This window comes from Daphnia carinata, chromosome 8 (genome assembly GCF_022539665.2).
Source record: "Daphnia carinata strain CSIRO-1 chromosome 8, CSIRO_AGI_Dcar_HiC_V3, whole genome shotgun sequence".
NCBI classification, from domain to species: domain Eukaryota; kingdom Metazoa; phylum Arthropoda; class Branchiopoda; order Diplostraca; family Daphniidae; genus Daphnia; species Daphnia carinata.
The window spans coordinates 4,911,924-4,929,022 of NC_081338.1; the positions used below are offsets into that span (position 1 = coordinate 4,911,924).

At 40.3% G+C, this 17,099-nt stretch overlaps 6 protein-coding genes and 1 long non-coding RNA gene across 9 annotated transcripts; 4 read left to right on the plus strand and 3 right to left on the minus strand.

Moving 5' to 3' along the window:
- Window positions 1-265: 265 nt before the first annotated feature.
- On the plus strand, window positions 266-1,184 carry LOC130704269 (cytochrome b-c1 complex subunit 6, mitochondrial-like). Its single transcript, XM_057525748.1, has 4 exons — window positions 266-393; window positions 724-741; window positions 803-964; window positions 1,026-1,184. Exons 1-4 carry the CDS (start codon window positions 382-384, stop codon window positions 1,056-1,058), a joined length of 225 nt encoding a protein of 74 aa, XP_057381731.1. The 5' UTR covers window positions 266-381; the 3' UTR covers window positions 1,059-1,184.
- Window positions 1,185-1,313: 129 nt separating this feature from the next.
- LOC132088240 (uncharacterized) lies at window positions 1,314-2,755 on the minus strand. The gene is made up of 3 exons (XR_009421630.1): window positions 2,722-2,755; window positions 1,499-2,691; window positions 1,314-1,426 (listed from the first exon to the last, which is right to left on the minus strand). It is a non-coding gene; the product is annotated as an uncharacterized LOC132088240 (long non-coding RNA).
- Window positions 1,678-3,634, plus strand: LOC130704266 (adhesive plaque matrix protein-like). The gene is made up of 3 exons (XM_057525746.2): window positions 1,678-1,869; window positions 1,926-2,124; window positions 2,194-3,634. The coding sequence occupies exons 1-3, from the start codon at window positions 1,678-1,680 to the stop codon at window positions 3,471-3,473; spliced, it is 1,671 nt and encodes a 556-aa protein (XP_057381729.1). The 3' UTR covers window positions 3,474-3,634.
- Window positions 3,635-4,389: 755 nt separating this feature from the next.
- LOC130704267 (large ribosomal subunit protein mL65-like) lies at window positions 4,390-6,796 on the minus strand. The gene is made up of 8 exons (XM_057525747.2): window positions 6,273-6,796; window positions 5,957-6,217; window positions 5,722-5,894; window positions 5,498-5,665; window positions 5,235-5,441; window positions 4,951-5,174; window positions 4,673-4,883; window positions 4,390-4,604 (listed from the first exon to the last, which is right to left on the minus strand). Exons 1-7 carry the CDS (start codon window positions 6,719-6,721, stop codon window positions 4,704-4,706), a joined length of 1,662 nt encoding a protein of 553 aa, XP_057381730.1. The 5' UTR covers window positions 6,722-6,796; the 3' UTR covers window positions 4,390-4,604; window positions 4,673-4,703.
- A 369-nt stretch (window positions 6,797-7,165) lies between these two features.
- On the plus strand, window positions 7,166-9,153 carry LOC130703895 (meiosis-specific with OB domain-containing protein-like). 2 transcript variants are annotated; one of them, XM_057525356.2, is made up of 9 exons: window positions 7,166-7,280; window positions 7,357-7,494; window positions 7,558-7,627; window positions 7,689-7,902; window positions 7,977-8,133; window positions 8,199-8,396; window positions 8,460-8,601; window positions 8,661-8,856; window positions 8,945-9,153. In XM_057525356.2, exons 1-9 carry the CDS (start codon window positions 7,169-7,171, stop codon window positions 9,104-9,106), a joined length of 1,389 nt encoding a protein of 462 aa, XP_057381339.1. In that variant the 5' UTR covers window positions 7,166-7,168; the 3' UTR covers window positions 9,107-9,153. The 2 variants fall into 2 exon arrangements, with proteins under 2 accessions (XP_057381339.1, XP_059352481.1); XM_059496498.1 differs by having other exon boundaries at window positions 8,460-8,598.
- Window positions 9,154-9,213: 60 nt separating this feature from the next.
- Window positions 9,214-15,359, minus strand: LOC130703883 (transient receptor potential cation channel protein painless-like). The gene is made up of 11 exons (XM_057525337.2): window positions 14,465-15,359; window positions 12,649-13,110; window positions 12,415-12,583; window positions 12,064-12,133; window positions 11,884-11,995; window positions 11,534-11,804; window positions 11,060-11,368; window positions 10,770-10,996; window positions 10,084-10,698; window positions 9,729-10,019; window positions 9,214-9,666 (listed from the first exon to the last, which is right to left on the minus strand). Exons 1-11 carry the CDS (start codon window positions 14,576-14,578, stop codon window positions 9,463-9,465), a joined length of 2,844 nt encoding a protein of 947 aa, XP_057381320.1. The 5' UTR covers window positions 14,579-15,359; the 3' UTR covers window positions 9,214-9,462.
- A 247-nt stretch (window positions 15,360-15,606) lies between these two features.
- On the plus strand, window positions 15,607-17,074 carry LOC130703899 (protein-L-isoaspartate(D-aspartate) O-methyltransferase-like). 2 transcript variants are annotated; one of them, XM_057525362.2, is made up of 7 exons: window positions 15,607-15,762; window positions 15,855-16,001; window positions 16,062-16,198; window positions 16,263-16,367; window positions 16,426-16,552; window positions 16,610-16,695; window positions 16,758-17,074. In XM_057525362.2, the coding sequence occupies exons 2-7, from the start codon at window positions 15,866-15,868 to the stop codon at window positions 16,929-16,931; spliced, it is 765 nt and encodes a 254-aa protein (XP_057381345.1). In that variant the 5' UTR covers window positions 15,607-15,762; window positions 15,855-15,865; the 3' UTR covers window positions 16,932-17,074. The 2 variants fall into 2 exon arrangements, with proteins under 2 accessions (XP_057381345.1, XP_057381346.1); XM_057525363.2 differs by lacking the exon at window positions 15,607-15,762 and adding an exon at window positions 15,782-15,801 and having other exon boundaries at window positions 15,866-16,001.
- The last annotated feature ends 25 nt before the right edge of the window (window positions 17,075-17,099 follow it).

The following is a 17,099-nucleotide window of genomic DNA, read 5'->3' on the forward strand; positions in this document are numbered from 1 at the left end:
GACCATGTTTAAAACCTATATGAATTGCAGGTCCAACGGATGACTTTGCTTTTCTTCCTATGTCTTTTAAGAAATATTTGGAGTGATGATGAAACACGCAAAGAACCACAGTTACTTGGCATCGTGAGGCTTCGTTTACTTTTCTTTTCTGTTATTAAAAAATAGAAGATAGACTAATTCGTTTCGCAAAAATCACGTGGTTTCATAGGTGAAAGTATCTGCCATCTATGAACCTGTAGCTTAAACGTTCAGGTAGTCGAACGCTGTGCCGGCCTTATCCTTACTATCCTTACGTTGCTATGCTCGCCTTCTGCTCCTAATTCATTCCGCTACTCTTTTCTTTCGTCTATTCCTCGGTTCTACCAGTGCAAAGATTCCACCATGTCTGATCAAGTAAAAAAATAACCGCTTATTTAAATGTTTTATTTGTATAAACATAGCTGAAGCTTTACTGTTGGAACATAGTAGATTAAAACGTTAACGTTTTCGAAATCGTGCTTTTCTGGGAAATAGTTTCCAAGCCGGTAGTAGATGAGGAGTTATTGCATGTGCTTATCTTTAAGCAAGTTCATAAGTGTTTTGCAAGTCTTGAAATGTTTAACTTAATTTAAGGTTAGAAAAAACAAATCCCAAAGGATTGCAATCAGATCCTTACTTTAATTCTTTTATAATTACTATTAATTTCAAAAGATCTTTTAACAATTTACCTTTTTTCTTTCCCAGGAAGCTGCAGAATTGGTGGTAAGAATATGTTTAACTTAGCAACTTTTAGTATTGATCTCACAGCAATTTTATTTCCTAGGACCCAGCAGTAGTCATCAAGGAAAAGTGTAGCCAAACCAAGGAGTGTGCTGCCCTTTTGGAGAAGTTCAATGCTTGCAATGATCGAGTAGCAAGCAAATCTGCCACCACCGAGACCTGCGTGGAAGAACAAACAGACTTCCTTCATTGTGTAGACCACTGTGTAAGCTCTATTAGACTTTTTGTGAAATTTTTTACCTAAAAAATATTTATTATTTTTTCAGTTGGCTCCCCAGCTATTCAAACATTTGAAGTGAAGTGTTTGTTAGCGCAATACCAATTGTTTATTAGTGTGGTAACAGAAACTGGAAAGCATCGGAATTTAATGATCATCATCTTGGCTGTAGATTATAAATAGCAAATAAAAGTTGCTGTTACATACCTTATAGTCACTTGCTCATTTATGATTTTTCTTGACTATTTTACGACTTACAGAGATAGCAGCCAGTTAACTAATGATCTACCCAGCAAAGTTTTGTCCTAAAAAAATCCAAAATTAAAGCATTGGGCCAGTTTCCGTAGATTTCAACGGTGACGATTCACAACGACTCAAGTCCTCCTTGCATACCGTTACAGCCTACGTGAGGGGCATGCAACGATAACATTTCAATCCGCGCATCCGAAGCTTTTTAGGGTGAGCTTGAACTGAATATGAATGATGTTTTGCTGACCCCCATTTCTACATCCTTATGTCGACCTAGTCACTTCAGTTCCGATTCGTCTAGATGACTTTATCACAAACCTCTTACACCAGTCATAGTTAACGGACGCGTTCGATCACCAGTGGTGATCCATCACCTCCTAGCTCTACAAAGTGTCCAAAGCTTTATACAAGTCCAGCTAGCTATTTCACCTCAAGATAGTTAGGATATCTTGATGGAATTTGCACGCATTCTTCTCGTTTTGACGGCATTGGCCGTCATTGGTAATGAAGCAACACCATTTAGGTTCCCATTAAGAATTCCAACTTCCTTTAGTTCATGGTTACCGTTTACCTTCAACATCACTAAGGATAACACAGATTTGGGTTCGGTTACCTTAAACATCAAACCAAGATTGGGAGGAGAAGTACGTAGATTAACTAATTTTCGCTTGATTTTTGTGAAACTAAATCCTTATTTTAGATTCAGACAACCAAAGTAAAACGAGAAGTCCCAGCTGGAGTAACGAGATTGGATGAAAAGATCGGCCGTCTTAACAGCAAAGAAAATCGTTTGTTTGCCCCGCTTACAGAAAGGTGGGAATTGGGAATACCTTCCGGAGCTAGCCTTTCAGCTGGAGCTATTGCATCTTTGGCCGGGATTATATGGACTGTTATTGCAAGTATGTGAAAAATCTAATATTCAATTTTTCTATCGAAGTTTTCTCCACAAATGTTTTTCACGATTACAGAAAATATAGAGTATAAGAAGGAACACGGAGAACTTAACGGCAAAGATCCAAAAGACGGAGGAAAAACGAAGGAAACAGTACATATCGCCCCGCCCGCTTCTTCTTATGGATCATACAATGTTCCATCGTACGGTTCTGACTACAGTCTTCCACCTCATAAGAAACCGGAAAAAGGATTCGATGCCTTTTTCAAAGGATCTAAAGGCATCAAAGAAATGCAAGCACAAGCCATAAAAGGGCTTTCTAGGCTTGTAGGTCTGAAGGACTTGAATAAGTTACTACACCCAGATCAGAAACCCAAAAAATTTAAAATGAAGAAAAGACCTATGGAACAGCAATACTACGAACAACCTGTATACCACCAACCTTCCTACACCCCACAAGAATATTTGCCACAGCCGCAATACGAACCTTACCCAGCATACGCCCCTCCTCCAGAAGCTCCGGCTTATGCTCCCCCCTCAGAATATGTACCAGCTCCTGTTTACAATCCAGCACCTGAACCAGCTCCTATGTACGCACCTGAACCAGCCCCAGTCTACGCCCCTGCACCTGAACCAGCGCATGCTTATGCACGTGAGCAAGCTCCCGCACCTGAACCAGTACCGGTGTACGCTCCTCCTCCAGCTGAGGCCACTGCTGAAATCAACGCCCTAGTTTCTCCACCGCACGAACCGCCTGCACAATATTCTCCCACAAATAATTTCCCCAATACATTTCCTATGATCGCACCTTCTTCGCGAGAAATCTCTTCACAAAGTAACGCTCAAACATGGAACGAAACTCCCGATCCAGCTCACCAACCCGATGTATCTTCCCTTGAACAGAAGCAACCCGCATCTGATCCTGCCTCAGTTCCAGTTGCACTATTTCATATGATCCCTACGCAAACCGCGCCAACATTCATTTCGATTCAAACTAGCGGTTTCTTGCCAATATACCCTTCTCCTGTTGATCCCTTACCTTTTATGCCATCAGCTAATCACGAAGAAACGGCACAATGGCCAGCAACAGCCGGTGACGTACCTTCATTTGGTGTTCCTCCTTCATTAACACCTTTGTCTCCTCATCCTCCCAGAAGCGCACGAATTGAAGATTCCGAACCCGTAGATCCAACTCTATCCGTGACCGAAGTTAGTAACTTGGAGGTTAGCGAGCCATCTGACGATACCGAGGTTGATGAGTTGATGCAATCCGAAGCGGAAGATAGTCTTGAGCCAGCTGAGCCCTGGACAACTCCTGCATCCATTGTTAGCAACAGCTCAAGCTCTTCTATGTAACTTAACGTAAATCTTATTAGATCCATGACTCTGAAAACTGCAAAAAATAAGTAATTATTAAGTTATTTATTCTATTTGCAATTAAGAGTTAGAGCACCTTACAATCTTAGCAGTTTCATGTGTTTGGCTGGGCTTCCAATACATCTAATATGCAAAGAAAATGTTATTACTTTATTCCGTTCACCAAAATTCAGCCAAGAGTGAAATTACCTGTTTAATAAACAGAAGATATTCCCTCCAAAATTAATGAGGCATCCATTAACTTTTGATTACGACTCGTTTCCAAATTCGGAATGCGTAAAAAATTCGAAAGCTATTTGTGAACTGCCTAGACTTAGGCATTTTTTTTAATTTCCGAATTGCAACCCGGAAAAAGGAACTTGTTGGTCGAATGTCACTGGGTTACAAACGTCAGTCTAGAACGCCGTTATCTGCGCGACGAAGAGCGAAGACACGCAATGCATCTAAATCGTATCCCAGAGCTTACTGACCCGGCGATCATCACCCATACGTGATTAAGAGAGGCTGGTTAATTCCAGTCCTTCCTCAAACCGGAAAACTATTCAACTGTGCTTCGTGGGGATTAACACCATTGCAGGATGTAATGCCAGGCATTCGGTTTTGAACATCCAAGACGAAGGAAACAATAGACTTTGGCTCTCCTGGCTTCAACTTTTGTAAAAAAAAATTCACTTAGGAAAAATTTTGCTCGTATACCTGTGGGCTTTCTTGGTTGCGGTAAAATGGATACAGCTCTTAGCGAAACCAATCGCAAATTAGAAGAAAATGGCACGATTTGGGATAATGTCGGCAACTATGTGGCTATCCTAGGTATCACCTACTTCTTCGTAACCATCCTCCAGGTTTTAACGCGTAAGTTCAAATCAATTACTGTTCTATCAGATAAATAAAAACATTAACTTCAAATCATTTGCTTCTTCTTTAGTGGTGTGGGAGGCGCAGGGAAAGACTGCCAAATCAACTAAATCCGCTACTGCAAGGGAAGAAATTGCAGAACAACAGGCAGCCGAAACAACACGGATCTATGAGGCTCTGGAAAAATTGGCTAAAGTGTCCGTGTCAAACCGTTCTTAATCCCATGCTTATTATCATTGCTCCTTGTTAATACATCTATTTAAATTCACAGTTTGATCTAAGAAATGTCTTTATTAGCCAGAGAGTTACTTGATGTTTTATACCAATCGTTGTTGCTCCCGTAATGAATATGACCTAGAGTTTGATAGACGGCTGAACTGGTAGTCTTCCTCGCCTTGACTTTTTGGGTGGATTTTGCAATGCCTTGGGCACATAAGGTGGAATAAATTCGTCCAATCGTCGCATACCTGGAGCTTTGCCTCCGATTTCAAAGAACCGCACCTTTTTCTCCATTGGCCGCATTTTATGATCAATCTAAAAAAAAAAAAAAACAATTAAGGCCATCATAGCCTATTAATCGAACAATGTTTAAAGAACTTACTTTGTAAATTTTTTCCCAATGGTAAATTTCGTCTTTCAGTACATGGCGTGGTCGATTGGTGTACAGGTATTTGAAATTTGTTTCTATTTTTTGACGCCTGGCGGTATCGCTTACGTTACTAATGTACAATTCGGGGCTCAAGTACGGTCGTAGGTTCACTTGAGGCTCAGCTGGTTTGATCAGGTAGAACTTAATCAAAGATTTAAGAACGTCATCATTGAATCCTACAAAAAACGGGATGAAAACTTTACGTTGTTGATGCATTGCGTCTGTTTTTTTCATACCTTTAACCTGTCCACTTTCTATAACATCAAAGAGCTTCATTTCATTAGTGCTAAAGCACACATTGCGGTGAGGATTGATAGGGCCAGAATGCTTGCCATAAAGAGCGCAAGTATTCAGCTGATACGCAGAAAATGAATAGTACTGTCCGTTGGTGATGATAGTTTGTGTGCTGATTGGATACGTTAATTCAGTGTAGGGTCCAAAACCTTTGAAATATATCACAGTAATATAAAAGTAGCAGAAAAGTAAAAGAACGAGTTACCTAAATAACAAGCTTGTGATAAAGTCCAGGCAAAGGAATGGAGAATAGCTTGAACATGTAATGCCTCTTGATGGTCGGAGGTTGTTAACTGTTCGTCCCGTTGTTTCAGATAACCACGAGATAAATAGGATAGATACCCATGTTGAGCTTCTGTGCCCGGCCAGAATCCTGAGGGGAATCCGGTCGTTATTACTGAATACCTATGTTATTTAAGACTAAGTTACCTGGCACGTTTGTCGCACGGCAATGCTTGTATTTATATCCCATGACGCGTGGATCCAAGTTCCAACTAGGAATGCTCCCCTCCGTACTAAGGCCACTGTTTCTATCAAGTAACTGAGGAAGGGGTTTTGAATGCCTCAGATTCAGGCATGGGGATCCATAATATTGAATAGGCCTGGGAAATTTCATTTTAACAGATGAGCCACTAAAGTTGATTATTCAAATTAATTGTTTCACCTGTCAATGGGTTCATCAACTTTGATTTTTTCATTTAATTTATCATTTTCACGGACTTTTCTTAGCAATTTGTCTGGCTCAATTCCTCCTAGTGACCAAAATGCTTCCAACCGTGGCTTTAAATCAATGTCAGTCAATTGAAGTTCATTATTTAATGGACTGAGAACAGTGACTAGCATTCTATTCAGCAATGGTATGAAATTCCTTGAAAATCTATCCTCTTCAGTTGCCAATGTGTTTGTTTCTCCACGTCGGTTAGTTCTGTATGAAAACAATCATAAAAACTAGTCTACATGCATATTTCTTGGGTACATACCTTTGTTCAACATATTCAAACTCTTGAAGAAGCAAATCATTCAATTTCTCTTTGACAACAGGAATAGACTTTGTTGCAATCTCATCTACATCATTATAGATTGATGGCAGTTCATTCGTGAGGCAAGTCCTAGTGGCAAACTGGGTGAATGGTAGGGCATCATATGAAACAACTCGTTCTTTTAGATGGCAAGCCCACCATCCATAGTATTTGGGTGCATTAAGCTCCAATAGCTTTTCTTCAACCGTTTCTAATTCAGTAATCTTCTTAGCAACTGCTTCAACTTTTCTCTCCCTGACTGCTTCATAACTCAAGTCTAAAATTGGAGGATACACAGGTTTACTTTCATATTCACTTTCACTAGGTTGAAAATAGCTCGATATTCTTCTACATTGCGAGATCAAAGTTCTTTTGGTAGCTTCATTAGCTACCGATAGTTTGTAAGCCATATTTCAAAATTGTCGGTGTGCCACAAGATTCACACGAGCAGGGCTGGTACCCACATGTAAACAGAAAGAAAATGGTCAGCTGCGGGACTACATTGGATTTTATAATTCTTAAAATTGTAACAGTTCAAACTAAAAGTTGCCACAATGTTTTGTATATTTTCTTATATTTAAATATTAGCTTTTTTCATTTTAAAAAATTCATCAAGATATAAATAAAATATTTTACGAAGGAATATGTGAGCAACGCTGTAGTGGCGGTGTTCTATTCAATTCGAACATCGTTTTCGTCGCGTACACTCAGTCGTACTACATTTCTTTCGCACCACATGGTTTGCTGAGTCTTCCACTCACTTCTTAACTTACCATAAAAAATTAGGGTGTAGCTTTAGTAAAGTCATAGTTCTAGCTTCCGAAACAGTCCTATATTATTGCAAGTTATAAGCTAATATGGAAGATTACTTGCCAATTTCTTGCTTAAGGCCAGATTCGAATTTCAAGTTTTTCGTTATCGGCGTCATAATAGCTGCTGAACGACCGAAAGCAACTCCATCAAAATATGGTTGTAGCTCAATTTCAACACCTAATTTATCGTGATTAATTCTAAAACCTGCTTTCCGACTCGATCACCCAAACAGCCACCACTGCTGCCACCAAAAGATACGTTTTCTCTTTTACAATATGTGACGAACACGGAGAATCGATCAATGTTAGCTGTTGGGGCACTGTCGATTACGTCATGCCGTTATCCGACTTGTGTTTCATCGGGGCTCGTGGTAATACAATTATTCTTGTTGAACCCAACCAACAACGATAAAATTATTATTTTTTTTTTCTAGTAAAAATATCCAACCCACGCGTAACCGTTACTGAGGAGAAAAACTTGGGATATTTGCCCGAGGTTACCAGGTGATTTATCTCTGTGTCTTTTTTAGTTTAACATGCCTCTACCTTATTGATGACGACTTAGTGCCTACCAACTACATTTGGATGCGCAAAATTCTTCATGCTTAACCACCTGCGACCTCAGCCATGATTGTTCCATCGCTGACGCCCTTGAATTTGCCTTTCACACTCCGCCACCACAGAAGTATTCATCCAAGAAGGTCCGTATACGCGATTTGATGTTAGATCCAGGTTACTGTGAGGGAGATTTCGTTAATCTGGTGGCTGTGGTACTTGAGGTAAAAGTGTGTTACAAATCTACAAAATTACCATTTTCATGTTTGATTTGATGTTTGATTTTTTTTCCGTACAGGTAGGTCCCATTTTGGATTTCAAGATCAAAGATCGAAAAGTTTGTCGACAAGAAGTCAAATTCGTGGACCAGTCGGACAAGGAATTTTACGTTAACTTGGTTCTGTGGGATTCAGTTTCTCAAGTATTCACCCTGGAATGGAAAGCTGGTGCTACTGGTAATGGCGTACAGTAAAAAAAATAAGTTGATTTAAATATTATGTTCACATTTTTCCTGCTTAAGTCGTCCAATTGACTAACGTGAAGTTACAAGTGGATAAGAACACAAACAGAAGATTTTTATGTACCACATCCCGTAGTATTCTCACCATAGATCCGAATACGGACGAAGGTCATCAATTGGCCAACTATGCTATGGAACTGGATTTGCGGACACTGCTAATTCTTTTTCAACAAGAAAGACTGCCTGAACAATTTTTCCGTAAGTACTTTTTTAACCACAATACGATTTAACACAATGAAAATACCTCGGTTTGCTGTGAAGGCAACAAAGCCATCAAACAAGCAAATGTTGCTGCTCTTGGTAATTTCATTAGCCGAATAAGCCCAGGTGGCCGTGAACAAGCTGTTCTTCATAACGTTATGATTATGACCTTTAATTTGGAACGTGGAATCAGTGCAAAGTGGTAAATTAATTATATTAGCCATAATCCTTTGCTGTTTGTGTGATATTTATATGTCATAGCGGCCTTTGTGGAAGACGCAGTGGATATATCGACATGGATTCTCCGTTGACCCCGATGTGTTTCAACGAAACATGTCGAAATAAAGAACCCCAGCATCAGCTATACTTTGATTTCAGTATTTGCATCGGTGATGCAACCGGAGCAATGAAACGACTACGAATAACTGGCGATTTTGCTGTGAAAATACTAGGACAGGTCACGTATTAAAACATAGCAACTAATAAACCCAAGTGCTTACTTTTCAAACTATTAACAACTGAATTTTTTGCTTACTTTGTTATAGCCGGAGATGCTTTTATCAATGTCAGCTGATGAGAGGGCAGAATTGGTAAATCGTTTTTGGTTCGAGTACTTTGAGATTGGAATTCTGATAGAGCACCGTCACAATGGAACCAAAGAACTGAACGTCATTCACTTGGAACCCATTACCTTTCTGATGCCTTGACACCATTGCCAAATGTTTCATGGTTTTTTTTTTCCATTCTCAGAGTTTGAACAATTTTGATTTAAGTTAGCTCACTACTAATTCTAAAAGTTAAAGAGATAAAAGTCTTCTTTTAAACTTTCCCAACAATAACAAATACATTTTTTTGAAGGGTCATCTAGCTTTAGCAATCGTTATAAGAAGCCACGATCCACCAAAAGCCACGAACAAGATGATTAAAACAGTAAAGGCGTAATAGAGTTTGACATTAGGCGAGTGTGTAACCTGCAAAACGTAAAACTAAGACTAACACAAATTAGAACACAAAAAGCAAGTTCAAAGCAGCTGTACAATCAATCGAGGAGCGTGCCTTTCTTTCACGACTGTTGATTGCTACTTTGAAGCAGCTGGAAGAGTTTCGACTGTTGATTTTGCATAAGAAGTAGTGCCGCATGAAGTCTCTCCATTTCCGCTAGGATCTGGGCGTTGTTCTCTTGTTGTGACCGCTGTTGTCTGTTGTCTTGCACCCGTTGACAAGCACTTTGCACTATCTCCTCATCCAAACGGAATTTTTTCATTCGCTATGATTAATAAGTGAGATTATTAGGCATAACATTATCACGGCCATATAACTCAATTTTACCTGAGTAGGATTATCAATTGGCGCGACTTGGTTGAAGTTGTTACGACGTGGGTACACAGTGAATGTCTTATTTGGCAGGCACTGATAGAACAACACTGCGCTTTCAGCTCGTATGAAACGACGAAGTGATTTGCCACGCATGAGGCTGGACAGCGGACTAAAAGACGGGCAATGCCGACGAATAAAGGCGAAGGGCGGCCAATCAACTAGGAAGTGAAACGGATCTCCCAACAACATGGATTCCAGGTAAGAAATTAACTCAACTCTTGAGACATAGCCAATGGTCTCGGCCTAAGAAAAATTACACAAAATTCATTAATAAATTCGATTAGGTGATTGATCGATACCAAGATACCTTGCTTTGTATGGATTGGGTATCGCTCACAGCCATACCGTTAAGTAAATTCAAAAGAACAATCGTGATGAGAAAGAGAAAGGCCAAAAAGATGATCCTACTGACAAAAGGACTGGCATCGAAAGGCAGGTCGCCATACTCCAGTTCACCCGACATCATGGCAACAACTTTGAGCAGCGAAACGGGAATACTTGCAAAAGCTGTTTCTTTCACTTCTTTGCCATCCACAGGAGCCACAGCGTCGCTACCAAAGACGACGAAAAAGCTCAAACCGAAGCCAATCAACAGGACGGAATACCAGAGAAGTAATCGCAGGAACGTTAGCGACACAGTCGTAAACATGGTAATGAAAATGGAGAGCTGTGGATGCCGGCCAAGTAGAAGTAAACCTTCCGTCCATGCTAACAAGACTGCGATGGCGGAAACATGACGCCAGGGATCTGGATTTTCCCAATGTGCCAATACTGTAACAGTGCATCCAATCATCACCAATTCAATGTAATTTTCAGGACTGAAAAGGTAACGAAGTGGGGCGATGCCCAGCTGGAACAACTCCCGAATCAGAAGAATAGTCATGAATAAGGTCAGCACACACCACAAGATTGCCAATGGTATCTATAATTTATAATTTTTACAAACATTAGTGAAAGTAAAAACTAGGACTTGAACTGATTTATCGTGATTACCCGTTTGGCCTCAGGTTCGTAGCTCGAATAGAGTAGCAAAATGTAGGTGGATAGAACAAGCATAGTCAGTGTGTAAAGCAGGACGTTGACGTAGTAAAAGATGCGGATATTGTGCCATTTAAGCATAAGGAAGCTGGTGATTAACGGATGCTTAAGTAAATACTGGTGCTTCGTTGAAGTACTTAAATGCCACAGAGCTTCGCATTCGGGAAATATTTTCTCCTCTTCTGCAGAAATTCGATAAACGCAAGAATAAAGAAAACGTTTAATCATTAGCAATGATAAGCTACCTTGGGTATTATGAAGGCTTATTGTTTCAACCGCATCATTATGGTTCGTAAACGTTATGCCCGTCTCTGACGGTTGTAACTGTTGGGGAGGGTGCGGCATAGGCCTTGGAGGTGCTAGTAAAGAATAATCAAATGTGATGCTAAAGTTTTGTGATGAGACATCTTCTCCATCTTTTGCTCGGATGCACGAATCGAGGAAAAATTCCAACGTCGATGGCATTATCCTCTTGACAGCTGTCTCTCCAAGATGATTTTTAATACCCAAGTTCGCTCCGCTGCTCAATAACTGCAGCACCGCATCCTCCACGCCTGCAACAATAATCGATGAATCAACAAAGTCCTTCCATAAGATTCAATGGAAAGCCGTAGCAAATGCGATCAATATGACTTTGTTACTATTGGGAAAGGCTATCGGGTGGTAAAGCATGACTTGGTATAAAGATGTATGTTTAACGAAGTATATTCCTTTATTACCAGATAGGGCTGCGTAGTGTAGGGCCGTGTTGCCAACAGCATCCTGGGCATTGACGTTGATGGATGGAATACCGCCCGGGTCGCGCGATGGGGACGACGAGACCAGAATATGAAGACACTGAACGTAACGTGCTTTTTCGTCGACGCTGCTTGTTTCGTGCAGTTTTTGTGCTATTTTATGAAGGGCTGTCTGACCCGTATGCACATGATCAACAGCATCCAGCAGAATGTGAGGATGATACACTAGCATCCTTACAATCTCAGCGTTACCCTAATAAAAGTTGAAAATGCTTAATCAGATCATGCATCATTCATATTGTCATGCAGTCATATTCAAGTTATGTACTTACTTTGAGAACTGCTTCCATTAATGCTGGAATGGAGCTCTTGTTGCTAGTTTGATTTGGATCAACTCTAGCTGCCAAAAGAGAAGACACTGCCCAAGGTATCTGCCATTTACATCTGAAAACATTACAGATTTCATTAAATAGAGCATGTTAATAAGATTTCTCAGATGTATTTTTACTTACGCGTATTGAAGGAGGGTGGGATTGTGCTCTGATGTTGATGTGCTCAAATTCACGCTGGTGCCGACACCACCTGCAACCAAATTAATTGTTTTTTCTTACACACTGACAATGACCTCTGTTTGTGATCCTCATTGTAAAAAAGATTACAGGAATTCAAAATTACATTCAACAAAAGGGGTTCACCAATTTAACTCACTCTAAAGTTATTTGACTTTTAAAATGGCGAACAACAGTATAATAATAGGCTATTGTTAAAGTTAAGCAGTGATCTCATCGTCTGCATTTTGATGATCCGTATCTGATGGATAATGACAGACTAGGTTCTTTTCTTTTCGGTGTAATATAGAGTACCTGCTTGAACAGTGTCTAAAAGAGATTGAAAACGCTCCTGGTTATCATTTCTCAAAGCTTTCCAAAGTTCCGACTCCAAATAATCGCTGTTTATTTCATTTGGATTATTATTAGCTGCAGCTGCACCTTCTTCTTCAGGGAACTCTGACAACACGTCTGGCATTTTCTCCTGAAGTTCCGTAAATATATAGCAATCAATCAATTTCCATTGCTTACTGTACGTATTTCACATACCTCCATTGCTCGGCGGACGTGTTGGTTTATAACAGCACCGGCCTGAAATAATTTCTTAACCACAGGATGCAAGTTTTTGTGAACAGCCAATTCCAGGGGAGTAGCTTCACCATTATCTTGGACGTTTATGTCGATTGCAGGATGAGACAACAGCAGATCGTAATACAACCAACGGAATTCTTCAAATCCGGCTTTATTCCATTGACCTATGAGAATGTGCAATGGTGTCCTGCCTTCTCCATCACGCTGATTGACATTAGCTCCGAATCTTAAAAGAAGCTCCAAACTTTCAGGCCGGTTGTTTCTCATCGCCAAGTGGATAGAGGACACTTTCCGTAATTGATTGAAATCATTCACCTCCGCACCAGCATCCAGCAGAAGTTCTTCGAATGCCAGCAACCCCCTTTGGATAGCCAGCTGAAGACAAGTAACATCGTGCGGGAATTCATGTAGCTTGTTAATCTAAAAATTATACATTTCGTGAATAAATACGATGAAGATGCATCTGTGAAAACACGAAAAATCTAGCACGCCAAAGAACCATTTTATTGTAACATGTTCAAAGTACTCGAATTCCATTGGGCACTTTGCCTGATTCGAATCGTGATCTAGTGTAGGATAAAAGACGCGCCACAGGGGCTCTAGCTGAGGTAAACGGGACCAACTCTTTGAGTTTTTTTTTTTTTTGCATATTGAGCATAACAACGTGACTGGAAGGAACGGCAAATATGAGAGAACCATCTGTTCTCGATGACGACAAAAAATAAGTTTCCATTTCCCTATTCAACATTCTTGAGCAGATACTTAAAAGAGAAAATAATTTCATCGGCCGGCTCGTAAAGTTCCTTGAACCCAACGAAAACATATGTTAGTCTTTGTGCAATTCAAGTGTTTGGTCGTTGGATAAAAATTGTGCTGCTATGTTTGACCTCGTTAGTGTTTATTTACCTATGCTCCTCAGATGTAAACACTAGTCTTCCTTCCGCCTTTTATATACTCATTTACCATATGTGTCGGTGTATTTTGGCTGGAGTGCAACCAACTAAAAGCCTGTCGGGAAAGCAAAACTCATTAACTCGTACAGCAAAGCCTGTCATTAAATAATAGTATATCATCAAGTATAGAGGGGCAAGATCAATCACCGCTAGAGGGGCTTTAACCCATGAAACTGAGCTTTTCGAGTCGTCTGGTTTTAATGGCTGACTGTGACAGGATACGGAGATGGAAAATTACATATACAGGTCATGTCACTTCACAAAATGCCGAGTATTGTACCTCTTTTATTGCCAACACACATTATCGATTGTGTTGTTCCACCTTTCTTTAGTGAAGGGCCGGGTGAGGAGGAAAAAACGTTAAAAAGAATGGCGAAAAAAGAGGCGTCGACTCTTTCAGGCCGCCATATTTGGTACATCAGAATCCGCCCTCGTTATTCGATCTGATATCATCAACGTTTTTAGAATCGCCTACAGACTGAGAACCAAATACGAGAAACATTCATTCCGAGGTAAAAAAAAAAAAAAATCCGTACAGTAAAAGATAAACCTATTCGCTTTTATTTGAACTTTCTGCATGCCTGTGCAACCTTTGACCAAGTCATGCGTGACCAATTATCTGAGGGCAGCACTTTTCCTCGACAAACTCCGGATACACACGAACCCTTCGGCTACGTAATTTTTGTGTTTTTTTTTTTTGTGTGACTCTTCTTTCAGACATTGGAGAGTTGAATTATCGTCAGCAAGAATACGATCACGTTTAGCCAACAAACATCGTTATTTAAAAAAATTTGACAGACGAGAAGAAAAAACTAAGAAACCTCATCCGGTGAAGCAGACGATAAGAGGGTTTTGAACGTTTCAAAATCTTCTTGTTCAATTGCTTGACGTAATTTAACCGAACGATCGGCCGACTTGCTATTCCGTCGTTCCATTATTATTCAAAGGTGCTGTGAGAAAGTCTTGGTCCGGTCAAACGGAAAAAAAAAACACCACCTAAGGAGCTTCTAATGACACAGGTGGCATAGACCATGTAAGCGAGTTTCCGAACAAGTTGAACTGGTTCTCACGGTCACTTTATATCGAACGGAAGAACGGGTTCTAACATCACACAATGGCCAATGGTAATGCAAGTCCGACAGTGTCACCTGTTTTCATCTAATTAGAGTTAACTCTTGATATAGATACAACGGATTCCACTGTAGCACATGTGCTAGACGTGACCACACCTTCCAAAGTACAAATGCCAACACCGGATCGTTACGCAGCACTTTATCCAACAGAGAGCACTCGATCCAGTACACGACCACGCCAGATCACTTTACTCACTGGAGATGGTAAATAAAACCGCGCATGATCGGTTTTCCAGCAACTCCACGATTGCTTTTCTTCTTTCTGGCGATCGTCCACAATCGATAGATTTCGTTCGTATTTTTCGAGGAAATTAGAACCGGACACTGGGAAACACGTTAACATTCAACCGGCTGACGTGTGTGTGAACGGCACAAGGCAGGCAGGAAAAGAAATTAAAGACAGGTCTCGCGCGTGCCGTTCTTTCACGCGCTGCCGATCAACTGAAACCAACAACCGACACTGGTCCTTTCCAAGCACGCTCCGCAATGTTTCTAGTCGTGCTACCTCTATATCATCGACAATGAAATTTCCCGGACCGAAGCGGGAGGAGCAAGACAAACGGTGCACATCCTTTACTTTCGTTCGGAGACTCTCTCGGGATGTGGGATACGAATGGTAAACCTCAAAAATCGATTCTGAAAGAGTAGAGTTATCGATACATAGTTACTGGTAAAGTGAAAGTATGTTAAAATTTAAGTAAAGTTATTATCTAAGTGTGATTTTACAGGCGGTGATAGCGTCCATTCGAACGCAAGGTGGTATTAATAGAATTTTTAGTTCAAGTTTTCTCTTACCTTTCTTTCTTTATTTGAATATTTCATCAATAGATGGCTTTGATTTGTTTACATTTTAGTGGCATGCTATTTATTGGATAAAAAGAATCATAATAGTATAATTGGATCCCTTTATAGTAGAAAAGGAATAAGGTTTACCTAAATTGTGTTCTCGCCCAGGAATTACGAAGAAGAAATTAGCAACATTCGTGGTATATACGTCTATCTAATATCATCAACGTTTTGTTCAGGTCAACGTTTGTGTAATCGCTGTAATCGTGGTGTATGTTCTGTTTCGTTGCAGTTTTCTTCTAGATGCGATTAGGAAACAATCGAATTTTGGTATCTGCTGCATCCATTCTGACCATTTGGAGTGGAATCAACCATTTTTCAGCTATGGCTTGGAGGTCTCATGGCGTAAACAATCGTGATATGGTTTCACACTTGAAACGTAACTTTCCATTCTTTCTACTAAGGCCATTACATAATGTTTTCTTAAATTTATTGGCAGGTAATGGAGTCTTCCATAGTCATGAAGTGGAAGAAGCCATGAACCAAGTGGACAGGAAATATTATTCGGAACACAATCCATATATGGATGCACCCCAGAGTATCGGATATGGAGCAACCATCAGTGCCCCTCACATGGTGGCTATTAAAATTTGTGTGTGTCCTGCATTCCATGTCTCACAAATCTGAGTTGTTTATTTAGCATGGTACTGTTCTGGAAGCACTGAAAGTTCATCTGATAAATGGAACTAGGGCACTTGATGTTGGCTCAGGCTCTGGCTACCTGACTGTCTGTATGGCCTTGATGGTATTGGTGCAGTGTTGATGAATCAAGGAGCCTTTAATTGGTTACACTTCATGTATAGATGGGTGAAAAAGGACGTGTAATTGGAATCGACCATTTAAAAGGGCTAGTGGATTTGTCTTTAGCTAACGTGAAAAAAGACAAAGTCGGGCATAGTCTTCTACAGTCTCAACGCATCAAGCTAATAGGTATGAGACTAAAAAAAACCTTTAAAAACACCAACTGTACCTGTATGTATGAGATAGTCGGAGATGGGCGGTTGGGATACCCTGAAGAAAGCCCGTTTGATGCCATTCACGTTGGAGCTGCGTCACCGTCCTTGCCTTACGCTGTTAGAACTATCGCATATGAACGAAATAGTTAATGATGGCTCACATTTTGTTCTCTTTGTAGCTGATGAATCAGCTAAAACCGGGAGGCCGTCTAATTGTTCCAGTTGGACCTGAAGGAGGCAACCAAACTTTGGAACAAATCGATCGAAAAGAGGATGGCACATTCACGCATAGATCTTTAATGGGCGTCATGTATGTTCCTTTGACTGAGAAGGATCAGCAATGGCCGTATTGAACCAACTTAGAACTCCAAATGAAAGTTCACCAGACGACGTATTGGACTTAAGTATTGTCTTGGCTCGATTAATTAAAAGCTTTCCTGGCTTTACAAAATTTAAACTAATTCCAAATGTTCCAATAAAGAGGCATAAAAATCAAGCGATTCCTTGCCGGTAAATATTGC

Bases quoted from the DNA above. Each gene is read 5' to 3' on its own strand.
- LOC130703895 (XM_057525356.2), top strand. From the start codon at position 7,169: ATGGAAGATTACTTGCCAATTTCTTGCTTAAGGCCAGATTCGAATTTC. The intron at 7,495-7,557 runs GTAATACAATTA...TTTTTTTTCTAG, and splicing joins GTGTTTCATCGGGGCTCGTG to TAAAAATATCCAACCCACGC. The intron at 8,134-8,198 runs GTAATGGCGTAC...TTCCTGCTTAAG, and splicing joins ATGGAAAGCTGGTGCTACTG to TCGTCCAATTGACTAACGTG.
- LOC130704266 (XM_057525746.2), top strand. From the start codon at position 1,678: ATGGAATTTGCACGCATTCTTCTCGTTTTGACGGCATTGGCCGTCATT. The intron at 1,870-1,925 runs GTACGTAGATTA...TCCTTATTTTAG, and splicing joins AACCAAGATTGGGAGGAGAA to ATTCAGACAACCAAAGTAAA. The intron at 2,125-2,193 runs GTATGTGAAAAA...TCACGATTACAG, and splicing joins TATATGGACTGTTATTGCAA to AAAATATAGAGTATAAGAAG.
- LOC130703883 (XM_057525337.2), bottom strand. From the start codon at position 14,578: ATGGAACGACGGAATAGCAAGTCGGCCGATCGTTCGGTTAAATTACGT. The intron at 13,111-14,464 runs GTTTCTTAGTTT...TATAATTTTTAG, and splicing joins CGTCTGCTTCACCGGATGAG to ATTAACAAGCTACATGAATT. The intron at 11,996-12,063 runs GTAAGTAAAAAT...TAATGTTTTCAG, and splicing joins CCCACCCTCCTTCAATACGC to ATGTAAATGGCAGATACCTT.
- LOC130704269 (XM_057525748.1), top strand. The intron at 965-1,025 runs GTAAGCTCTATT...TTATTTTTTCAG, and splicing joins TTCATTGTGTAGACCACTGT to TTGGCTCCCCAGCTATTCAA.
- LOC130703899 (XM_057525362.2), top strand. From the start codon at position 15,866: ATGCGATTAGGAAACAATCGAATTTTGGTATCTGCTGCATCCATTCTG. The intron at 16,002-16,061 runs GTAACTTTCCAT...ATTTATTGGCAG, and splicing joins TATGGTTTCACACTTGAAAC to GTAATGGAGTCTTCCATAGT. The intron at 16,696-16,757 runs GTTAGAACTATC...TTCTCTTTGTAG, and splicing joins CACCGTCCTTGCCTTACGCT to CTGATGAATCAGCTAAAACC.
- LOC130704267 (XM_057525747.2), bottom strand. From the start codon at position 6,721: ATGGCTTACAAACTATCGGTAGCTAATGAAGCTACCAAAAGAACTTTG. The intron at 6,218-6,272 runs GTATGTACCCAA...GTTTTCATACAG, and splicing joins TTTGAATATGTTGAACAAAG to AACTAACCGACGTGGAGAAA. The intron at 5,666-5,721 runs GTAACTTAGTCT...GATTCCCCTCAG, and splicing joins CCGTGCGACAAACGTGCCAG to GATTCTGGCCGGGCACAGAA.